Source organism: Mastigoproctus giganteus, chromosome 8, assembly GCF_048544385.1.
Source record: "Mastigoproctus giganteus isolate SK-2022 chromosome 8, ASM4854438v1, whole genome shotgun sequence".
NCBI lineage: Eukaryota > Metazoa > Arthropoda > Arachnida > Uropygi > Thelyphonidae > Mastigoproctus > Mastigoproctus giganteus.
The window spans coordinates 71856293-71876319 of record NC_143582.1 but is presented as its reverse complement, the minus strand read 5'-3'; the positions used below and the strand labels follow the sequence as shown (position 1 = coordinate 71876319).

Here is a 20027-nt window from a genome sequence, read left to right as displayed (position 1 = left end):
GTGAGAAAAAGATCAAGGGTGTTGGCTGTATGGTTAGGATTGTCTGGTATTCTGGTAGATAAATGAATCTGTGTGAGGTCATTAGTAATTACAAAAGCCTCGGCATTTCGACCAGCTGGATCTGTGTGACTAAAAAACGTAAGGCAGCTGGAGTTGTGAACATTAAAATCAAGGAAAATTACCTCACTGTTAGGAAAGTTCGACTGGAGAATGTCAAGTTGCAAAGAGAGGAAGTCAAAGAGTTCCAAGTGATTAGTGGAATTGCGGGTGGAGTGGTAGAGACAACAGATAAATTTGACAGGATGCAGTAGAGAGATTAAGCCATAGAAGAACGAAAAGAGGAGATTCTGAATTACCAAGTCTCGGACTGGGAATATCGGAACGTACGTATGCACAAGTACCACCTTTTAGACGAAAGGAATCATACAGTGAATAATTTGGGCAACTGAGATGAGCAGTGGTTGAATCAATCGATAACTGAGATTCTGTCAGAAAAAGTACATAGGGTTTGGCAGACTGTAAGTTGAAATGGGCATCATTGAGATTAGAACTCAAACTATGTATATTTGTGAAATTAACTAGGAAGTGTTTGGGAGGTTTAGATCTTTTCGTAGGTAATTTTGCCATATTAGTTTGACAATTTATGGTGTATTCAATAGTAAGAAAAGGTGGGGCAGGAACATGCTGTATGAAGTAATGAAATTTTTGAATATTATTATAATTAGCCATGTGATGCAAGGAAGCCTGAGGCTTTTGCTGCACCAGCCAAAAAATTTCAGAGAGAGAGAGAGCAAGCAGGAACCTGTATATGGTGTAAACATGGTAAGAATATACATTTGGACAAGAAGCAAGTTTTCGTGTCATTATTATTGAAATCTTTTGATTATGCCCATTATTAGAATAATGCAACTGAAACCAGATCCCAGTCACTACTTCAAACGGCAATCTGAGTACACTGCTGTAGCTTGCATACACCATAAGCTGAAGTTCAGCTCTTGTGGCTGAACGATTGAGCTTAGAGGCAACTTCTTTCTTGTTCATTTTACTTCCTTTAAAGCTGATCTTTAAACTTCATGTGTTTGTCAGGATTGTCTTAATCCTATCAGTCCTTTGGTGCTAAGTGTTCATATTAGTAATGCCAAATTGATTCAAGGAAGCAAGTTTTTATACAGCATTAGCAAGAGAAAAAACTATTCACTTTGTGTCCTTCCTTTCCTAATAATTTGCCGATACCTTTAAATTTATTCAAACTACTACCCACTTCCATAGTGCTAGATGAAACTTATCTACTTCATTCAGATCACAGGTACTTGGTTTACAAAAGTGAAATCTTTTTTGGTAAGAGTACTGTTTTGTGCCTCTGACTAATTTTGTTGCCATTCTTTGCAAGCTTCCAAACTTGCATGCAGGACTCAAAACGTAGCATAACCATTGCCTTACAGAATGGGATTATCACCTTTTTGTCCCTACCAGCAACACCATGAACTGCTGTAGTAGCCTGTATGTACTGATCAGAGAACTTCACATTGGAAAGTACAATTACCCCTAGGTCTTTTTCATTCTCTGCTACCTTGAGTATGATGCTCTCTAACTGATACGTCATTCCAGCAGTATTTTGCATTTATCAATTTTAAGTTTCAATTTTCATTTCTAAAACCCCATCTGCCTAATTTATCCAGACCTTGTTCGAGTAGCATATCCTGATTATTGTAATTTACCACCCTGCACACCTTTGTATCATGTCAGAAAAAACTTCAGTCAATATCATTAACCTGATGGTGGTGGCATCCAGAATGTATCAAAAAATGGTGCTGGATCACCAAATGTGCACCAACTTTCTTTTTAATTTTTGAACATATTTTGGGTTTTTGAATTCTTAAACAGTATTATTATTTCATCTTTTCTTAATAGAATGCAGTAAAACATGCTCTGTTTTATACTCAAATTTATTATTATTATTTTATTTTATTTATTTTTTTATTTTTTTGAAAAAAAAAAAAACTGCTGAAAATTGTAGAGAAAAAAGCATTTTAGATAAAATAGAAACATTAGTTTCTCATATTTGCTTCCATTTTCCAGTTTTTGTACCTTGGGGCACTTCTCTTAGGTTGCTTCTCTGGGATGCTGGAATAAGTAGGTAGTAATTTTTTAATAAAGGGATTTCATCTGTGAAAAGTTATCACTCCAGTTACTTCCATTTTTCAAGTTTATTTTACTTTCTTATTTTAGTTTTGGCATGCTCCATAGTGCACAAAATCTTACTCCCTGCATTGTAGCAACTGTCTTGAGAGAGTATTGGGTTTCGTGTTATTGTCTTTACTTATTTGAAAATAATAAAATCTTTCCAAAACATTTAGGATAAGACAATTATATGACAAGTACTTGTGAAGAGAAGGAAAACAAGTAACCTAAAACTAAACAAACACAGCATCAGAGCTTGTCCTGTACCACACCACCTTTCAAGCAAAATGCGAAATAGTTGCAAAGATAGTAGTGGGTTAACTTGACATGTTCTTGCATGCAATTTCTGCACAAAAACCATAAAAAATCACTTCAGAAACTATTACAGTAAAAGTTTGATTATATTTAGGAATATAAAAAAAAAATTAAGATTTTAATTATCGATTGCCAGATAATGTGGGAATATTAATGTTATTTTTGAGGGTCACCTGTCAAGTGATCTTTCATGACTGTCAGATTAAATATATTCAGTTTATATCATTTCCTTTATTCTAGTGCAATAATAACTATGAAAATATTTCCTTATTATAGAGATGGAGATGTAAACAGCTTAATTTGAGATACTGGGGTGAATTGAATGCATTGAGAAAATTATGCATGAATCAGTCTGGATTGGTTCCTAACAGCAGTGATGGTATGTTTTGCTGATTGCTATCCTGACTTTTTAATAAATTTTTATGTTTGAATTTTTATGTATGCTACAGTGTTCCTAAATCCATTATAAAATGTAAAGTTAAAGAAAATAATGTTATTTGATATTTTCAGAAATTACAGTTTCCCTCATTTAGGTGGAATGAAGAGATGGTGTTGATCTCTAAATATTCAGAGCTTGGAAGGAACACATGAACTAGCACTAGAGCCTTGTCGATCAATTCGGCCCTGGAAAGATTGTGCAAGGCTCAAGGGGTAGAATTTTTTTCAGCCTGGACTGTACTTGTTAACAGGAGAGATTGCTTCTACAGGGATGGGATACACTTAAATAGAAAGGGTGCAAGAATATTTGCTGATGCTATCGAGGCAGTGTTAGGTGGGTCGGAAAACTGCTAGCTTGGGGGGAGACAAAGACCAATAGATTGACAGTAGCCACTGGCAGAGGTGAAAGAGATTCTTGCACTGCTTCTATTAGAATGAGCAGAAGCCTGAAAAACAAGATGCATGGTATTTCAGAGACTGCTGGGAACCATTGCGGTACAAGTAAACACATGGGTTGTGTTAGGGTGGCTAAGAATAGAAACAGGTGCAGGTATACTTGTGTGTACACCAATGCTAGGAGTTTAGTAAATAAATTTGATGAATTTGAGGTATTGCTCAAAACATCAAAGGCAGATATTGTTGGGATATCAGAGACATGGTGTCACACAGAATCACTATAAGGGATGCAGAACTGCAATTTGGGGAGTACAACATCTACAGAAAGGATAGACAGGATAGGAAGGGGGAGGGGTTATGCTATTAGTTAAGAAACACATAAAAACCAACGAAGTGAAGCCAGTCGACATCGCTGGACATTGCAGTGTTGAGTCAGTTTGGTGTGACATAAGCATTGGGAGATCAAAATTGAGAGTAGGAGTGTGCTATAGGCCTAATGACTCTGATGAGTATAATAAGGAACTGTACAGGGAAATAGTGGGCCAGTAAATCAGAGTCTTATAATGGGAGATTTTAATTTCCCAGTTATTGACTGGAATTTGGGGGCTGGTTACTCACGCACTAGCAGGGCTTTTGTGGATTTATTGGATGATTGTTTTCTACATCAGCATGTTCGGGAGGCAACTAGAGGGAGTAATACTCTTGATTTGATTATCAGCAGTGATTCTTCATGCATTAAGAATCTGCAGATAAATGAACCACTAGGAGGCAGTGATCACAGTGTGCTGAAGTGGGATTTACTCAAAGAGGTAACTACCATTAGGGGTAAAGGGAAGGGTTATTGCTTCCGTAAAGGCGACTCCGATGGACTGAGACAGTATTTAAATTCTATACAGTGGGACCAACTGATGATGTTACCAACAGCAAATTCAAAATGGGAAGCATTCAAAGAACTTATCTTGGAAGCTACTAGGCTTTACATACCAACTAAGAAATATTGTTCAAGGTTTAGGCCAAAATGGATGTCAGATGAACTAATGAGGCATATGGCAGAGAAGAAAAATGCATGGGATACTTACAAATTAACACATGACACAGAAGCCTATGATAGATACAAGTTGATATGCAACCAAGTTACAAAGGAGGTTAGGCAGGCGAAGGCAGATTACGAGAAATCCTTGGCAAGCGATGCAAAGAAAAACAGCAAAGAGTTCTTTACTTATGTAAACTCTAGAAGGAAGGGGATGAATCAGATTGGTCCACTTGATATTGATGGGTCAACTGTTGATGATCCTGCTCAGGTAGCTAACAAACTAAATGAATATTTTGCATCGACATTCACACATGAGGAGTTGTTCAGCAAGAGGAATGCCAGAGGTGTATTCAACTCTAGCAGTAAGCTACAGAATCTTGAAATAACTGGGAGTAAAGTGGAGGAGAAACTGTTGAAGATAAACACAAGAAAGGCACCCGGGGTGGATGGGATCTATCCAGTTATATTAAAGGAGGCAGCAAAGGAAGTAAGCAAACCCTTAGCCATAATTATGAGAGCTTCCTTGGACTCAGGGGAGGTACACATAGACTGGAAATGTGCAAATGTGACCCCAGTTCACAAAGGAGGATCAAAGGCTGACACAAGTAATTATAGACCTGTGAGCTTAACTTCTGTTCCAGGAAAATTAATGGAGGCACTGGTTAAAGAAGCACTACAGGATCATTTAGACAAGACTTCAGTTATAGCTCAGACACAGCATGGTTTTGTTAAGGGGAAGTCTTGCCTGACCAACTTGATTGGATACTATGATGCAGTCACAAAAGAACTGGATGCAGGGAATAACTTTGATATTATATACTTGGATCTTAGAAAGGCTTTTGATACTGTTGCACATGGAAGACTGCTACACAAATTGGAGCAGTGTGACATTGGAGGCAAATTGCTGCTATGGATAAAGGGGTGGTTGAGGGGGAGAAGACAGAGTGGTAATCAATGGACACGGCCCATCGTGGACTAATGTTATTAGTGGAGTCCCTCAGGGCTCAGTGTTGGGTCCATTATTGTTTTCTGTATTTATAAATGATATTGATGATGGTATATCAAGCTTAATGTCCAAGTTTGCAGACGATACAAAGGTTGGCAGGGTTGTCAAACACACTACTGACACTATGCTGCTGCAACAGGATCTGGAAAGGTTGAGCAGATGGGCTGAGAGGTGGCAAATGAAGTTTAACATTGACAAATGTAAAGTACTACACATGGGAAACAGCAACACCAGAGCAACGTATCAACTCTGTGGTACTACACTGACAGTGGTAGAGAATGAAAGGGACTTGGGGGTGGTTGAGCAGGCAGATATGAAGTTCTCTGAGCAGTGCAGACGGGCTGCAAGAGTAGCTCATGGAGTATTGTCAATGATATACAGGAATTTTTCCAGCAGGGATAAGGAGGTGATTATTCCATTGTATAAGGCAATGGTCAGGCCACACCTAGAGTACTGTATACAGGTCTGGAGGCCTCATTTCAAGAAGGATGTAGAGCTGCTGGAACGAGTACAGAGAAGGGCAACAAGAAGATTAGTGAATGGAACAAAGGGGTGCTCTTACGAAGAAAGGCTTAAGTTTTGCAAATTAGTGTCTGGAGACTAGGCACCAGCGAGGTGATCTGATAGAGGTGTATAAAGCCTTGAATGGTTTGAGCATACTCAATGCTGATGGGATTCTTCCTCTAGCTCAGAATAATCACCTGAGAGGGCATAAATTCAAATTGAGGAAAGACAGATGTAGGATAGACGTGCGGAAATTTGCCTTTAGCCAGCGGGTGGTTGGTTGGTGGAACAGACTTCCATCCCTTGTCGTGGAAGTTGATAGCCTAAATAAGTTTAAGGCTCAGCTGGACAGGTATTTCGAACGAACCGAGGGGTGAAGTGGAAGTGGTTATTTTTTATTTATTTATTATTATTATTATTTTAATTTAATTTATTTATTTTTTTTTTTGGCTGATGCTGCATAAGCTTGCTTTCTTGCATCAAATGCCTCTACTAATGCTAATGCTAATACTATTTGGGTAAACTTTAAGCTGGAAACTTTAAGCATATTCACATCTTTATAAAGGAACTAAGCTCCTTTTTCATGAGCATGAACAACTGTTTTTCACTTTTCCTCATGTAGTATTACAAGAGTGAGCAGGGGCAATGGCAGACTTAACATTATGGTTGTTTTGCTGCTTCATCCATTTTTTTGAGCACGAGCATGGGCCATTTGCACACTTCTTTAATCCTTATCCTTTGTTAAAAGGGTACATTTGCACTCGTTTTCTTTCCCAAATTGAGTGTAATTATATGTCTACTGCAGTCACCATCTGGGAAAGAAAATTGCCTGGGAGTGGGATTAGTCAGAGATGGACACTACAGACCCCCCCCCGGTATCTGCGGGGTATACGTTCCAAGACCTAACATGGATGGCTGAAACCGCGAATATAAGCAACACCTGCTGACCCCATATATAACACGATTTTCTTGTACATATACATGTATAATAAAGTTTAATTGATAAATTAAACTCACAGTAAGGCATTACCAACATGGAATACGGTAATAAAGTACAGCAGACTCTCGATTTACCGGGATTGGATTAACCAGGACACTTCAAGACTCCAAATAAAAAAAATAAAAAATCAACCAGGAATCAAAAATTCAAGTAATAACTAGAATAGATATTTTGCAAGTTGTAAATAAGCAACAAGAACCGGTGTTATAAGTTGTCATTGGGAGATTAATGTACCTATTATCTTGCAACCCCCTGCTGTCTTCACACCTACCGCTCAAAACAAAAAAAAAAGAGAGAGACCAAATGTTTAGTTTGATTTAGTGCGTTGTGTCGATTGTTGTGTTCCGTTGCATCGAAAAAGGACAAATTTTGTTTCATTATTTATGTCAGGGATGTTGGAATGTTTTTTTTTTTTTTGTTTAAAAATCGTGAAAATGATGGGCAAGCACAAGAGTTGTGCTTTCAAATAAAACAAAAACTTGAAATTATTGAAAAGTTTGAAAACGATGCATCCATTAAATCTCCAAAGAACTATTATAGTGTTGGTGACCAAACCATATGTGACATTGTAAAAAATGAAGGGAAGCATCGTATTGGACACGTGAGTAGTATGTGTTAAGTTTTTTCGTTTTTTTTTTTTTTTTTTCGTGGTTAACCGCAGGTAACTGAATCAGTGGATACTGGGGCACAACTGTACCTGTTAACCCTGTGCTTGATAGGTGTGTCAGCAGAGGGAGAAATTAGAGATATAAGGGGTTTGTATTTGTTGAGACTTTGTTTATGGTCCTCTGTTTATCAGAAAAACTTTCAAACCTAAAGACAAAAAGGCTCCTGGGATTGATGGCATTTATTCAATGATTTTGAGGATGGTGACCAGAGAGTGCATTGAACCATTAAGATTAATTATGAGGGCATACTCAAGGGAGGTTCCTTTGAATTGGGAGTGCCAACATGCCTATAATCCATAAAGGCAATTCTAAGAGCAACTGAAATTAGGCTGCCTAGTAATCTAATTTTAGTGGAAAGGAAAATTTTGGAAGCGATTAAAAGTGCAATCCAGAGCATCTAGATAGATATGGTATTGTGGAAGAAACAGCACAGTTTTGAAAAGTGAAAGTATTGTTTAATAAATGATTAAGCTATTTTGAAAGATTCACTCATGAATTGGATGTAGGGTCCTTGAGGTTGTCATAGACATTCTCTGAAATATGCCAGACAAGCTGCACTTGTTACCCGGGAGTCTAAAATGCTAATGGAACAGATATTCAGGTGACACTCAAGTCAAGTGGACCCAATTTCGGTGAAGTCTGGATGGTCTGTGACAGCCAAATCCTCTGCTTGCACGTTAACGATGGTCGGACTGTTAGTAATCCTGGGTATAACCTCCATGCACAATTACATGGTGGGTGACCACCCAGGTGTGAACCAATGTAAGCAGGCACCCACACCACATGGAGGAATGCCGCCCCTCTATGTTACCAGACAGTACTAGGTTGTAGATGACTCATCAACCGGTGCAATACCACCACTTTGCTTATGGGAGGCTTGAAGTGATGGAACCCATGTTTAGTCTTTTGAGCTAAGTTCCGGTCAACCCTTCGATATCTCTTCCATCATGCAGTATGATTGATGACTTTTGAGGTTATGATGAACATCATGATGAGATCCAATATTCCTTACGTTTTGAGGGTACAGCTCTAAAATGGTGTTCGCAGGCCGGCTGCTAGTTAGTACACCGGACCGAACATATTGGTAACTCTCTAGGAGGCTTCCGGATCAGCTAGTGTATAATCTTGCTACCTCTACTCTGCCAGATAGTGACTGGAGGGAGTCCGAGTAGTGTGTATGCGGGAAGCATTGTTGAGGCCACGTTATGTCAATTATCTGGGTATATTCTTACCATGTGTACGCCATATCCAAAAATTTCATTACTTTATCACTTTTTCTTACTATTGAATACACCATGAATTGTCAAACTAATAGAGAAAGCTTACCTGCGAACAGATCTAAACCTCCCAAGCACTTCCTAATTCATTTCATAAATATACGTGGTCTCAGTTCTAATCTTAACGATGTCCATTTCCACTTTCAGTCTGCCAAACCCCATGTACTTTTCTGACAGAATCTCAGTTATCAGTTGATTCAACTACTGCTGATCTCAGATGCCCAGATTATTTGCTGTATGATTCCTTTTGCTTCAAAGGTGGTACTTGTGCATATATTCAGGTGGTAGACGACTTCATCAACTGGTGAAATACCACCACTTTGCTTATTGGAGGCTTGAAGTGGTGAAACCCACGTTTAGTCTCTAGAGCAAAGATTCCGGCATCCCCCTCCCCCCCATACTTCTCCTTCAACCCATGCACGGTACTAAGTACTATAGGTTTTGATACCTTTCGTGTTTGGGGTTTTCATAAATATGTCCGTTCTGACATTCCCTGTCAGAGACTTGGCAATTTGGAATCTACTCTCTTTGATCTTCTCTGGCTTAAAATCTCTCTACCTCATCGTGTAAAATTCATCTTTTGTCTCTACCGTTCTCCCAACTCCACTAATCACTTGGAGCTTTTTGACTTCCTCTCTTTGAAACTTGACTTTCTTCAGTCCAACTTTCCTAACAGTGAGGTAATTTTCCTTGGTGATTTTAATGTTCACAACTCCAGCTGGCTTCCGTTTTCTAGTCACACTGACCCAGCTGGTAGAGATGCTGAGGCTTTTGCAATTACTAATGACCTTGCACAGATTGTTCATTTACCTACAAGAATACTGGACAATCCTAATCACACAGCCAACATGCTTGATCTTTTTCTCACAAACAACTGTTCTAAGTACACGGTAGAAGTGAGAGGTCCTTTGGGCACTTCAGATCACAACTTGGTGATTGTCTCTTCTCCAATGGAGCCTTTATCTCATGGCTATTCCCAATCTCTTGTTGTTTGGCATTACAAGAATGCAAAATGGGATGACCTTAGAGATTTCTTTTCATTGGTCGGATTACTGTTTCAAAACTTGTGATGTCAACGTTTGCTGAGATCGTGTCAGTGAAATTCTTCTTGTAGGAATGGAATCCTTTCTCCCACACGCCACTTTAAAATCTCGTCCTGTATCTAAACCTTGGTTTTCCAATAAATGTGCTAAGGGTGTTCAAGAGAAGAATGTTGCATATCGTAATTGGCTTGTTTCTAATTCGGTTTCATTTTTTGCCTACACCAAAGCTCCCAACAATTGTAAATCAGTTATTAATCAGGCCAAACTAGAGTTTGAACAGGCTAAGAGTAGAAAACTTTCTTCTTTCACTAATGGTAGCCGAGCACTCTGGTCCCTTGCCAAAGCTATTGGCCGCAACTTTTGGACATCTCTGCTCCCACCTCTGTCCATACCAGATGGTTCTGTTGTTACTTCAGCCAAGGATAAAGCTGACCTGCTAGCATCCCATTTTTCTTCCAACTCATATTAATGATCTTGGTAAAACACCTCCCAACATGCTCTATTCAATGCCTCCTGTGGTCTTCCGTCAGAAGCATTTTGATGAATCTTGATGTTAAGAAAGCTCCAGGTCCTGATGGTATTTCTCCACTTGTTGTCAAAACCTGTGCTCCTATACTTACTCCTGTTCTTTGCTGCTTTTTTTCACTTTCTTATTCCAAAGGTGTTTTTCCTTCTACTTGAAAATTTTCCCATATCCAGCCAGTTTCTAAAAAGGGTGACAAATCTCTCCCATCCAATTATCGTCCCATTGCAATTACTTCTACTCTTTCTAAAGTAATGGAGAAATCAATTAACTGCCAACTCTTAAACTGCCTAGAAACCTTCTGTCTGATCAACGATCGCCAGTATTGATTTTGTCAGTGTCGATCTACTGGTGATGTTCTGGCTTATGTTACCCATTTATGTATGAATTCAATGGAAAGATTTGGTGAAACACAAGTAATGACATCTCAAAGGCTTTCGATCGTCTTTGGCATAAAGGTCTTCTAAACAAGCTTCCATCTTATGGTTTGCCAACTGTTTTTAGTAATTCGTTATCCAGTTTTCTCTCTGATCGCTCACTGAGGGTGATGGTAGATGGCTCTGTCTTCTAACTTCTCCACTAATGCCGGTGTCCCCCAAGATTCAGTTTTTCCCCCACTCTTTTCGTCTTGTATATTAATGACCTTCTTCCATTGACTAGAAATTCTATCTATAGTTTTGCCGATGATAGTACGTTGCATTCCACTTTCCAGTTTGAGAAACCTTTCCCTGTTCAATCAACTTCTCAAAAATCTGCTACCAATTCCTTAAATGCTGATCTTCAGATAATTCTCCAGTGGGGCAAAGACAACTTAGTTGATTTCAACCCTTCTAAAACTAAGTCTTGTCTTATATCTTGCAAAAAGGATTCTTCTGCTCCTATGCTTCTCTTTTGGGGATTACCCTGACTTCTAATCTCTTGGCACAAGCACATTACAAATATTGCTTCCTCTGCATCTAAAAAACTTGGTTTTCTGTTTCGCTCTTGTCGTTACTTTTTTCCAAACAGCTGCCCACTCTGTAAAAATTGCAAATCCGCCCTGCCATGGAATATTGTTCCCACATCTTGGGTGGTGCCTCCAAAACCTCTCTCAGGCTTCTTGATTCCATTCAGCAGAGGGCAGTTAGGTTAATTAATGATTCATCTCTAACAGAGTCTCTCCACTCGCTTTCTCATAGACGTACTGTTTCTGCTGCATACCTCTTCTACAGATACTTCCGTGGGCACTGTTCTTCTGAATTGGCTTCTATAATTCCCGCTCTCTCCAAAACAGTCCGAACACGTGCCACCACCAGCCAACATCCATTTACTGTCCAACTTCAAACCCACAGAACCAACTTTTCATCTTCCTCATTTATTCATTCAACTGCTGTTTTCTGGAACAACCTTCCTTCATACGTATTTCCTAAAAATTACAATCTACAGAAGTTCAAGTCCAATGTTAACAAATATCTTCTTTCGTCTTCTCAACCTCCAACCCAAGCACGGTACTAAGTACTATAGGTTCTAATACCTCTCGTTTGGGGTTTACATAAAAAAAAATAATAATAATAAAAAATTGTTTTCTGTATTTATAAATGATATTGATGATGGTATATCAAGCTTAATGTCCAAGTTTGCAGACGATACAAAGGTTGGCAGGGTTGTCAAGGACACTACTGACACTCATCATCATCAGCCATTTTCAATCCACTGCAGGATGAAGGCCTCTCCAGCAACTTTCCAGTTCCTTCTGTTTTGAGCACTGGCCATCCATTTACTACTCAAAAACTCATGAATTTCATCTATCCATCTCCGCCTTTGTCTTCCAGGTTTTCTTCTAGCTCCTCTTGGGTACCATTCTGTTATTTTCTTAGTCCATCTGTCATCATGTCTTCGAGCTATGTGTCCTGCCCAAGACCATTTTAGTTCTTTAGTTTTGATAAGAATGTCCTTTACTTGAGTTTGCTGCCTAATCCATGTTTCTCTTCTTATCTAACAGTCTGATTCCCAATATAATTTGTTCCATTCTTCGCTGTGTAGTTCTTAGCTTCTCTTCCATTCTTTTGGTGAGTGCCCAAGTTTCACTTCCATAAGTCATGGTGGGGAGTATACATTGATTCATTATTTTACGTTTCAGACAAACTGGGATATTGCTCTTCACTATGTGACTATATTTCCTGAATGCTATCCATCCAAAATTTATTCTTCTCTTGACTTCCAGCCATTTATCATTATTACAGCTAACAACTTGTCCCAGATAAGTATATGACTCCACCTTTTCAATTACTGCTCCTTCAATCATTATTTCCCTTTCCGTGACATACTTGTTCATCATTACTTTTGTTTTAGCCATATTCATCTTTAGTCCAAAATCCTTACTAACTGTGCATAACTAAGATTTTCCTCTAATTCTTTGGGATCGTGGCTTATGACCACAATGTCATCTGCAAATCGTAAATGGTTTAGGTACTCTCCGTTCACATTGACTCCTTTCTGCGACCAGTCTAATCTTCTGAAAGCTTCCTCAAGGGCAGCAGTAAACAGCTTTGGAGATATTGTGTCTCCTTGTCGAACTCCTTTCTCGATTTTAAATTTGCTACTGTCTTTGTCTAGTCTAATAAAGGATGTAGCACTCTCATATATTTTCTTCAAAATCATAATATATGGAGTATCTATGCCTTGTCTTTCCAGTGCCCGAAACATTGCTTATGCTGTATGGAGTCAAATGCCTTTTCAAATGCCAGGCATAATGGTGTTTTATATTCATTTGCTTTCTCCATTAGCTGTGATATTACGTGAAGGTGATCCATAGTTGAGAATCCTGTCCTAAAGCCAGCTTGCTCTTTTGGTTGATTCTCATCAAGTATTCTTTCTAATCTGTTAGTAATGACCCTTGTGAACAACTTGTAGATATGGGATAACAAGCTAATTGGTCTATAATTTCCAATTTCTGATTTATCTCCTTTCTTATGCAGCAAAACTATGATTGCATTATTCCACTGCATTGGCATCACACCTTTTCTAATGCACTTTGTGAAGAGCCTTGCCAGGTTTTGTGTTATGTCTCTTCCTCCCAATTTTAACAACTCTACAGTAACTTCATCTTGTCCCGGGGCTTTCCGATTCTTCATTTTCTTCAATGCATGTTCTACCTCATCAGGAAGAATATCGGGTATGTCGTATGTGTTGCTACTTTGCAATCTATCTTCCCCACTGCTGGTATCATTCCCTCGCTCCTTGTATAATTCTCTATGGTAGTCTTCTGCTATTTGAATTATGCCTTCTCTGCTGTTTATAAGTACACCATCGCTATTCTTCAGTTTCAGTATCATTTGTCTTTCTGTATTACTGCTCATGGCTGCTGATTTAAATCCTTTGTTTTCCCTTAATGCTTGTTCTACTTTTCTTGTGTTAAATCTTCTTATGTCCTCTCTGAGTCTCTTTCTAATGGTTTTGCATAACTCAGTATACTCAATTTTCTCCCTGTCAGTGTTTTTCTTGCTCTTCATTTGTTGTCTTTGGTTCATCATGACAAGTGTTTCTTGACTAATTTTTTCTTCTTTGGATTTCTGTTTCCCTCTAGGTTTCTTGGGCTTTATCACTTTCAGAAAGTTGTAATATTCCTCGTCGATATCTTGGTCCTGAGCAGTCTGCAGAAGCTCAAACTTGTTCTTAAGTTCCAGTACATACTGTTTTTTTCTCCTCCTCTGTTATTTCAAAGACCTTTGTATTATTTACTCGAGTCAGTTTTTTCCTTTCCTTTCCTACATCTATATCAAGTGTACATCTTACCATTCTGTGATCACTTCCAACATTTACCTTATTCAGGACGGTAACATCATTCACAATATATCTTCTGTTAGTGAGGATGAAGTCGATTTCATTAGTTGTTAATCCATTTGGACTCTTCCATGTCCACTTTCTGTTCACCCTTTTCTTGAAAAAAGTGTTCATTACTGACATTCCTTGAGATTCTGCAAATTCCACAAGTCTTTCACCAATTCCAAAATTTCCTATAGTTCCTCTTTCTGCACTGTTTTGCCTTTTTCCAACCTTAGCATTGAAGTCCCCCATAATAATAGTGTAGTGGGTTTTCTGCTCATCTAAAAGACTCAATTTCAGTGTACATTTCTTCAACCTCTTCATCATCATGGCTTGATGTTGGTGCATAAATCATTATAATCTTTAGCTTGTACCTCTTAGAAATCTTGAGTATTAGTCTTGACACCCTTGGTGATGTACTTTTGAATTCCAAAATGTTGTTTTTAAAATCTTTATGGACCAGAAACCTAACTCCACCTTCACTCCTTTCACTGTTTCCATTGGTGTACAGCAGATTTCCACTTGATAAATTTATAAGTGATTCATTTCTTCTTCTTGTTTCAGCCAAACCGATGATATTCCAATTCACATTTTCTAATTCCTTTTCCAGCTCTAATATCCTGTCTTCACTGATGAGTGATCGTACGTTATAACAAGCCAAGTTCAATTTCTGTGCATGGCAGCCTGGTCGTACCCAGAGATTCTTAGCACCCTCTGCCTCCACTCTGATCCTCTCGCTGCCGTAAGAGGGAGAGTGAAAGCTGCTGGGGACTGAGGGCCATTTGTATTGTTGTGCTCTCATTGCTGGAGGGTTTGGTCTTTTCCTCTTCGCGCTGACCAGGCGTCTTGAAGAGAACCACTCTACACGTTCGTTGCCACCTAAGTGACGTAACAGGGCTTACCATCGAGAAGGTGTGCATGAGTGGATTTTAGGGAGGCAGGCCAACTGGACTTCTCCTAAATCTTTTGTAATAGAGAGATATTGGATCCATCAGTGTTTTAGGCTGAGTGTCTGATAACACACAGGATACCTTTTCCCCTCTAAGCCCTCTACTGACACTATGCTGCTGCAACAGGATCTGGAAAGGTTGAGCAGATGGGCTGAGAGGTGGCAAATGAAGTTTAACATTGACAAAAGTAAAGTACTACACATGGGAAACAGCAACCCACCCCAGAGCAACGTATCAACTCTGTGGTACTACACTGACAGTGGTAGAGAATGAAAGGGACTTGGGGGTGGTTGTGCAGGCAGATATGAAGTTCTCTGAGCAGTGCAGATGGGCTGCAAGAGTAGCTCATGGAGTATTGTCAATGATATACAGGAATTTTTCCAGCAGGGATAAGGAGGTGATTATTCCCTTTTATAAGGCAATGGTTAGGCCACACCTAGAGTACTGTATACAGGTCTACAGGCCTCATTTCAAGAAGAATGTAGAGCTGCTGGAACGAGTACAGAGAAGGGCAACAAGATTAGTGAATGGAACAAAGGGGTGCTCTTACGAAGAAAGGCTTAAGTTTTGCAAATTACAGTGTCTGGAGACTAGGCACCAGCGAGGTGATCTGATAGAGGTGTATAAAGCATTGAATGGTTTGAGCATGCTCAATGCTGATGGGATTCTTCCTCTCGCTCAGAATAATCACCTGAGAGGGCATAAATTCAAATTGAGGAAAGACAGATGTAGGATAGACGTGCGGAAATTTGCCTTTAGCCAGCCAGCGGGTGGTTGGTTGGTGGAACAGACTTCCATCCCTTGTAGTCGAAGTTGATAGCCTAAATAAGTTTAAGGCTCAGCTGGACAGGTATTTTGAACGAACAGAGGGGTGAAGTGGAAGTGGGTTTTTTTTTTTTTTTTTTGGCTGATGCTGCATAAGCTTGCTTTCTTGCATCAAATGCCTCTACTAATGCTAATGCCAAATAATTTTAACTTGTTTATTTGGATTTTAACAAAGCATTTGACTCTACTCTGTCACAAGAGGTTACTGTATAACTGGAACAAATTGGTGTTTGGGATAAAATTCTGCAGAATGGAAGGCGGAGGACTGAAAAATGGTTATGCTTCAGATGGAATAGTGTTAAAAGTGGGGTTCTCAAATCAGTGCTGGGACTTTAGTTGTTTCTGATTTTCTCAAATAACATCCATACAGGGAGTGATGTTATTATTTTCAGATAATATTAAGTTAATGTTCAGAAAAGTGGTAGCTGAGTTTTAATGCTGTAAAGTGCATGATTTACATTTGGATAATAACAACTCCAAAATGCTTTATACCCTAGGAGTTAAAGATGGTTGAGGAGGAGAGAAATTTGTACGTTTTGATTTAGGTGGATATGAAGTTCACCATGCAGTGTAGACAAGTAGCAAGCAGGCACTCTGGTGACCTGTGATACAATATGCACAATACTGATGAGAAGAGAAGCTTCTAAGCCACTTTTTTTTTTTTTTTTTTTAAAGTAGTGGTTAGACTACTACTACACTCAGGCTCATTATTAGCATTAGCATTAGTAGAGGCATATGATGCAAGAAAGCAAGCTTATTCAGCATCAGCCAAAAAAAAAAAAAAAAAAACCCCACTCCCATTTCACCCATCTGTTCGTTCCAAATACCTGTCCAGTTGAGCTTTAAATTTGTTTAGGCTATCAACTTCTACAACAAGTGATGGAAGTCGGTTCCACCAACCAACCACCCGCTGGCCAAAGGCCAATTTCCGCACATCTATCCGACATCCGTCCTTCCTCAATTTGAATTTATGCCCTCTGAGGTGATTATTCTGAGCAAGATGAAGAATCCCATTGGCATTGAGCATGCTCAAACCATTCAAAGCCTTATACACCTCTATCAGATCACCTCGCCGGTGCCTAGTCTCCAGACTCTGTAATTTGCAAAACTTAAGCCTTTCTTCGTAAGAGCAACCCTTTGTTCCATTCACTAATCTTGTTGCCCTTCTCTGTACCCGTTCCAGCAGTTCTACATCCTTCTTGAAATGAGGCCTCCAGACCTGTATACAGTACTCAAGATGTGGCCTAACCATTGCCTTATACAAGGGAATAATCACCTCCTTATCCCTGCTAGAAAAATTCCTGTATACCATTGACAACACACCATGAGCTACTCTTGCAGCTCGTCTGCACTGCTCAGAGAACTTCATATCTGCCTGCACAATTACCTCCAGGTCCTTTTCATTCTCCACCACTGTCAGTGTAGTACCGCAGAGTTGATACGTTGCTCTGGGGTTACTGTTTCCCATATGTAGTACTTTACATTTGTCAATGTTAAACTTCATTTGCCACCTCTCAGCCCATCTGTTCAACCTTTCCAGATCCTGTTGCAGCAGCATAGCATCAGTAGTGTCCTTAACGACCCTGCCAACCTTTGTATCATCTGCAAACTTGGACATTAAACTTGATATCCCATCATCAATATCATTCATAAACACCGAAAACAACAACGGACCCAACACTGAACCTTGAGGAACTCCACTAATAACATTAGTCCACGTTGAGCAGTGTCCATTGATTACCACTCTCTGTCTTCTGCCACTCAACCAACCCCTTATCCATAGCAGCAATTTGCCTCCAATGCCACACTGCTCCAATTTGTGCATCAGTCTTCCATGTGCAACAGTATCAAAAGCCTTTCTAAGATCCAAATATATAATATCAAAGTTATTCCCTGCATCCAGTTCTTTTGTGACTACATCATAGTATCCAATCAAATTGGTCAGGCAAGACCTGCCCTTAACAAAACCATGCTGCGTCTGAGCTATAACTGAATTCTTGTCTAGATGATCCTGCAGTGCTTCTTTAACCAGTGCCTCCATTAATTTACCTGGAACAGAAGTTAAACTAACAGGTCTACAATTACTTGTGTCAGCCTTTGATCCTCCTTTGTGAATTGGGGTTACATTTGCACATCTCCAGTCTATGGGTACCTCCCCTGAGTCCAAAGAAGCTCTCATAATTATGGCTATGGGTTTGCATACTTCCTTTGCTGCCTCCTTTAGTATAACTGGATAGATCCCATCCACCCCAGGTGCCTTTTTTATGTTTATCCTCAACAATCTCTCCTCCACTTTCCTCTCAGTTATTACAAAATCATCCAGCTCACTGCCAATGTTTACTTTACCTACATCATTCTCCTTCCTGAATAACTCCTCATGCGTGAATGTAGATGCAAAATACTCGTTTAGATTGTTAGCCACCTGAGCAGGATCCTCAACTGTTGAACCATCAATATCCCGTGGACCAATCTGATTCATCCCTTTCCTTCTCGAGTTCAAATATGTAAAGAACTCTTTTCTGTTTTTCTTTGCATCCTTTGCCAAGGATTTTTCGTAGTCTGCCTTTGCCTGCCTAATCTCCTTTGTGACTTGGTTACAGACCAACTTATATCTATCATAGGCTTCCATGTCACCCATTAATTTGTACGTATCCCATGCATTATGGGATGATGCTTCACTGGAGAAGATAGTTTGAAAAATATAGTACTGTAGTTGTATTTTATTGCACTTTCCTTCTGCAGCCCTTTGAGGGTTCTTTACGTCTTGAGCATTATGCTTTGTTTTTCTCTGTTAATTTATCCATTTGAAAAGAAATAATTGACCATGTAATCTGGCCAGTGTACTAAAACCCAACTATCCTAATATGTGCACATATTAGTTTAAATATAATTTGGACACTAAGACTTTCAGTCTGTCCACTCATCAGCCAAAAAAATAGACTGAACATTTATGATATTATTTTAAGTGTGTACTGCAATTTTGTTGGTAACTATGTTGCATAACCCCAGGAGCTCACATCTGGTGAGTATGGGCTTGGCATACCCAGGGTCCCGAGCTGGATATCATCATTCTTCTCTTTCTTGGTGATTCCCTTCTACTTTTGACTCTCTCTCTCTCTCTATCAGGGTAACTTGGGAACTTTTTTTTTTTTTTTTTTCCCTGGTGCAGCATTAGCCCCAGGCTTCCTTGCACCATATGGCTAATAATAAACTGTGTAAGTTAATTGGAAAGCCTGGAAAGTTAATTTTCTCTAACCACCAGGCTTCTGAAATTTTTGTAGATGTTATCATATTTGTGTAATCATTACATAAGTTTTGAAGCAAGTTTAACCTTACTGTAGTAAGTTTTTTTTTCCTACAATTCTTTTTCTTCCTTAACCTTTTCTGTAGTAAGAAAACAGTAGCAACACTTTTCTGAATGTATTGGATGACTTTGTTCTACACAGTCATCCGATACACTAGCGTGTTAGAGAGGCAGTGAGAGAAAACAATACTCTTGATTTGATTATCAGTAGTGACTTTTCATGCATTAAGAATTTGCAGATAAAGGAACCACTAGGGGGCAATGATTACAATGTACTGATGTGGGATTTACTTAAAGATGTGACGGCTAAGGTAAAGAAAGCCTGCACGAGAACAACGGATAACTTACGCGGAAAATTAGCTTCCTAGCACTGGACTCTAGCGCTGCTCACTTGGAACAGATGGTAGGTGTTATCAGTCTGGAGCAGAAATCGAGAAGGATATATTGATTGACAGGTAGACGTGGCAAACGATGAAATGATTGGTAGTGGGCACGACAGATGACAAGCTCCTGTGTAGTTATCGGTTGGCATTATGATGTGTATTTACCAGTAATGAATGGTGCATAATAGTTTTGTAATGAACTGTGAACAGGTAATAGTAGCAATGAATCTTTTAAGGTGCTGATTGACGTTATGATATGTGTGTATCTGCACAAGTGTCTTTAAAAATAAAAGTACAGTAATAAATTAATATTTTGTTAATAAACAATTTGTGCTAGTCCACCCATGATTCTAAAGAAAAAAAAAAGTTTAGGTTAC

General features: G+C 39.1%; 1 protein-coding gene across 1 annotated transcript in view; it reads left to right on the top strand.

The window, feature by feature from the left end:
• LOC150081624 (calcium uniporter protein, mitochondrial-like) overlaps positions 1 to 20027 on the top strand; it is a 150776-nt gene that overhangs the window by 28399 nt on the left and 102350 nt on the right. The window contains 1 exon segment of the mRNA XM_090379488.1: positions 2773 to 2875. Coding sequence (XP_090235614.1) covers positions 2773 to 2875 — 103 coding nt within the window.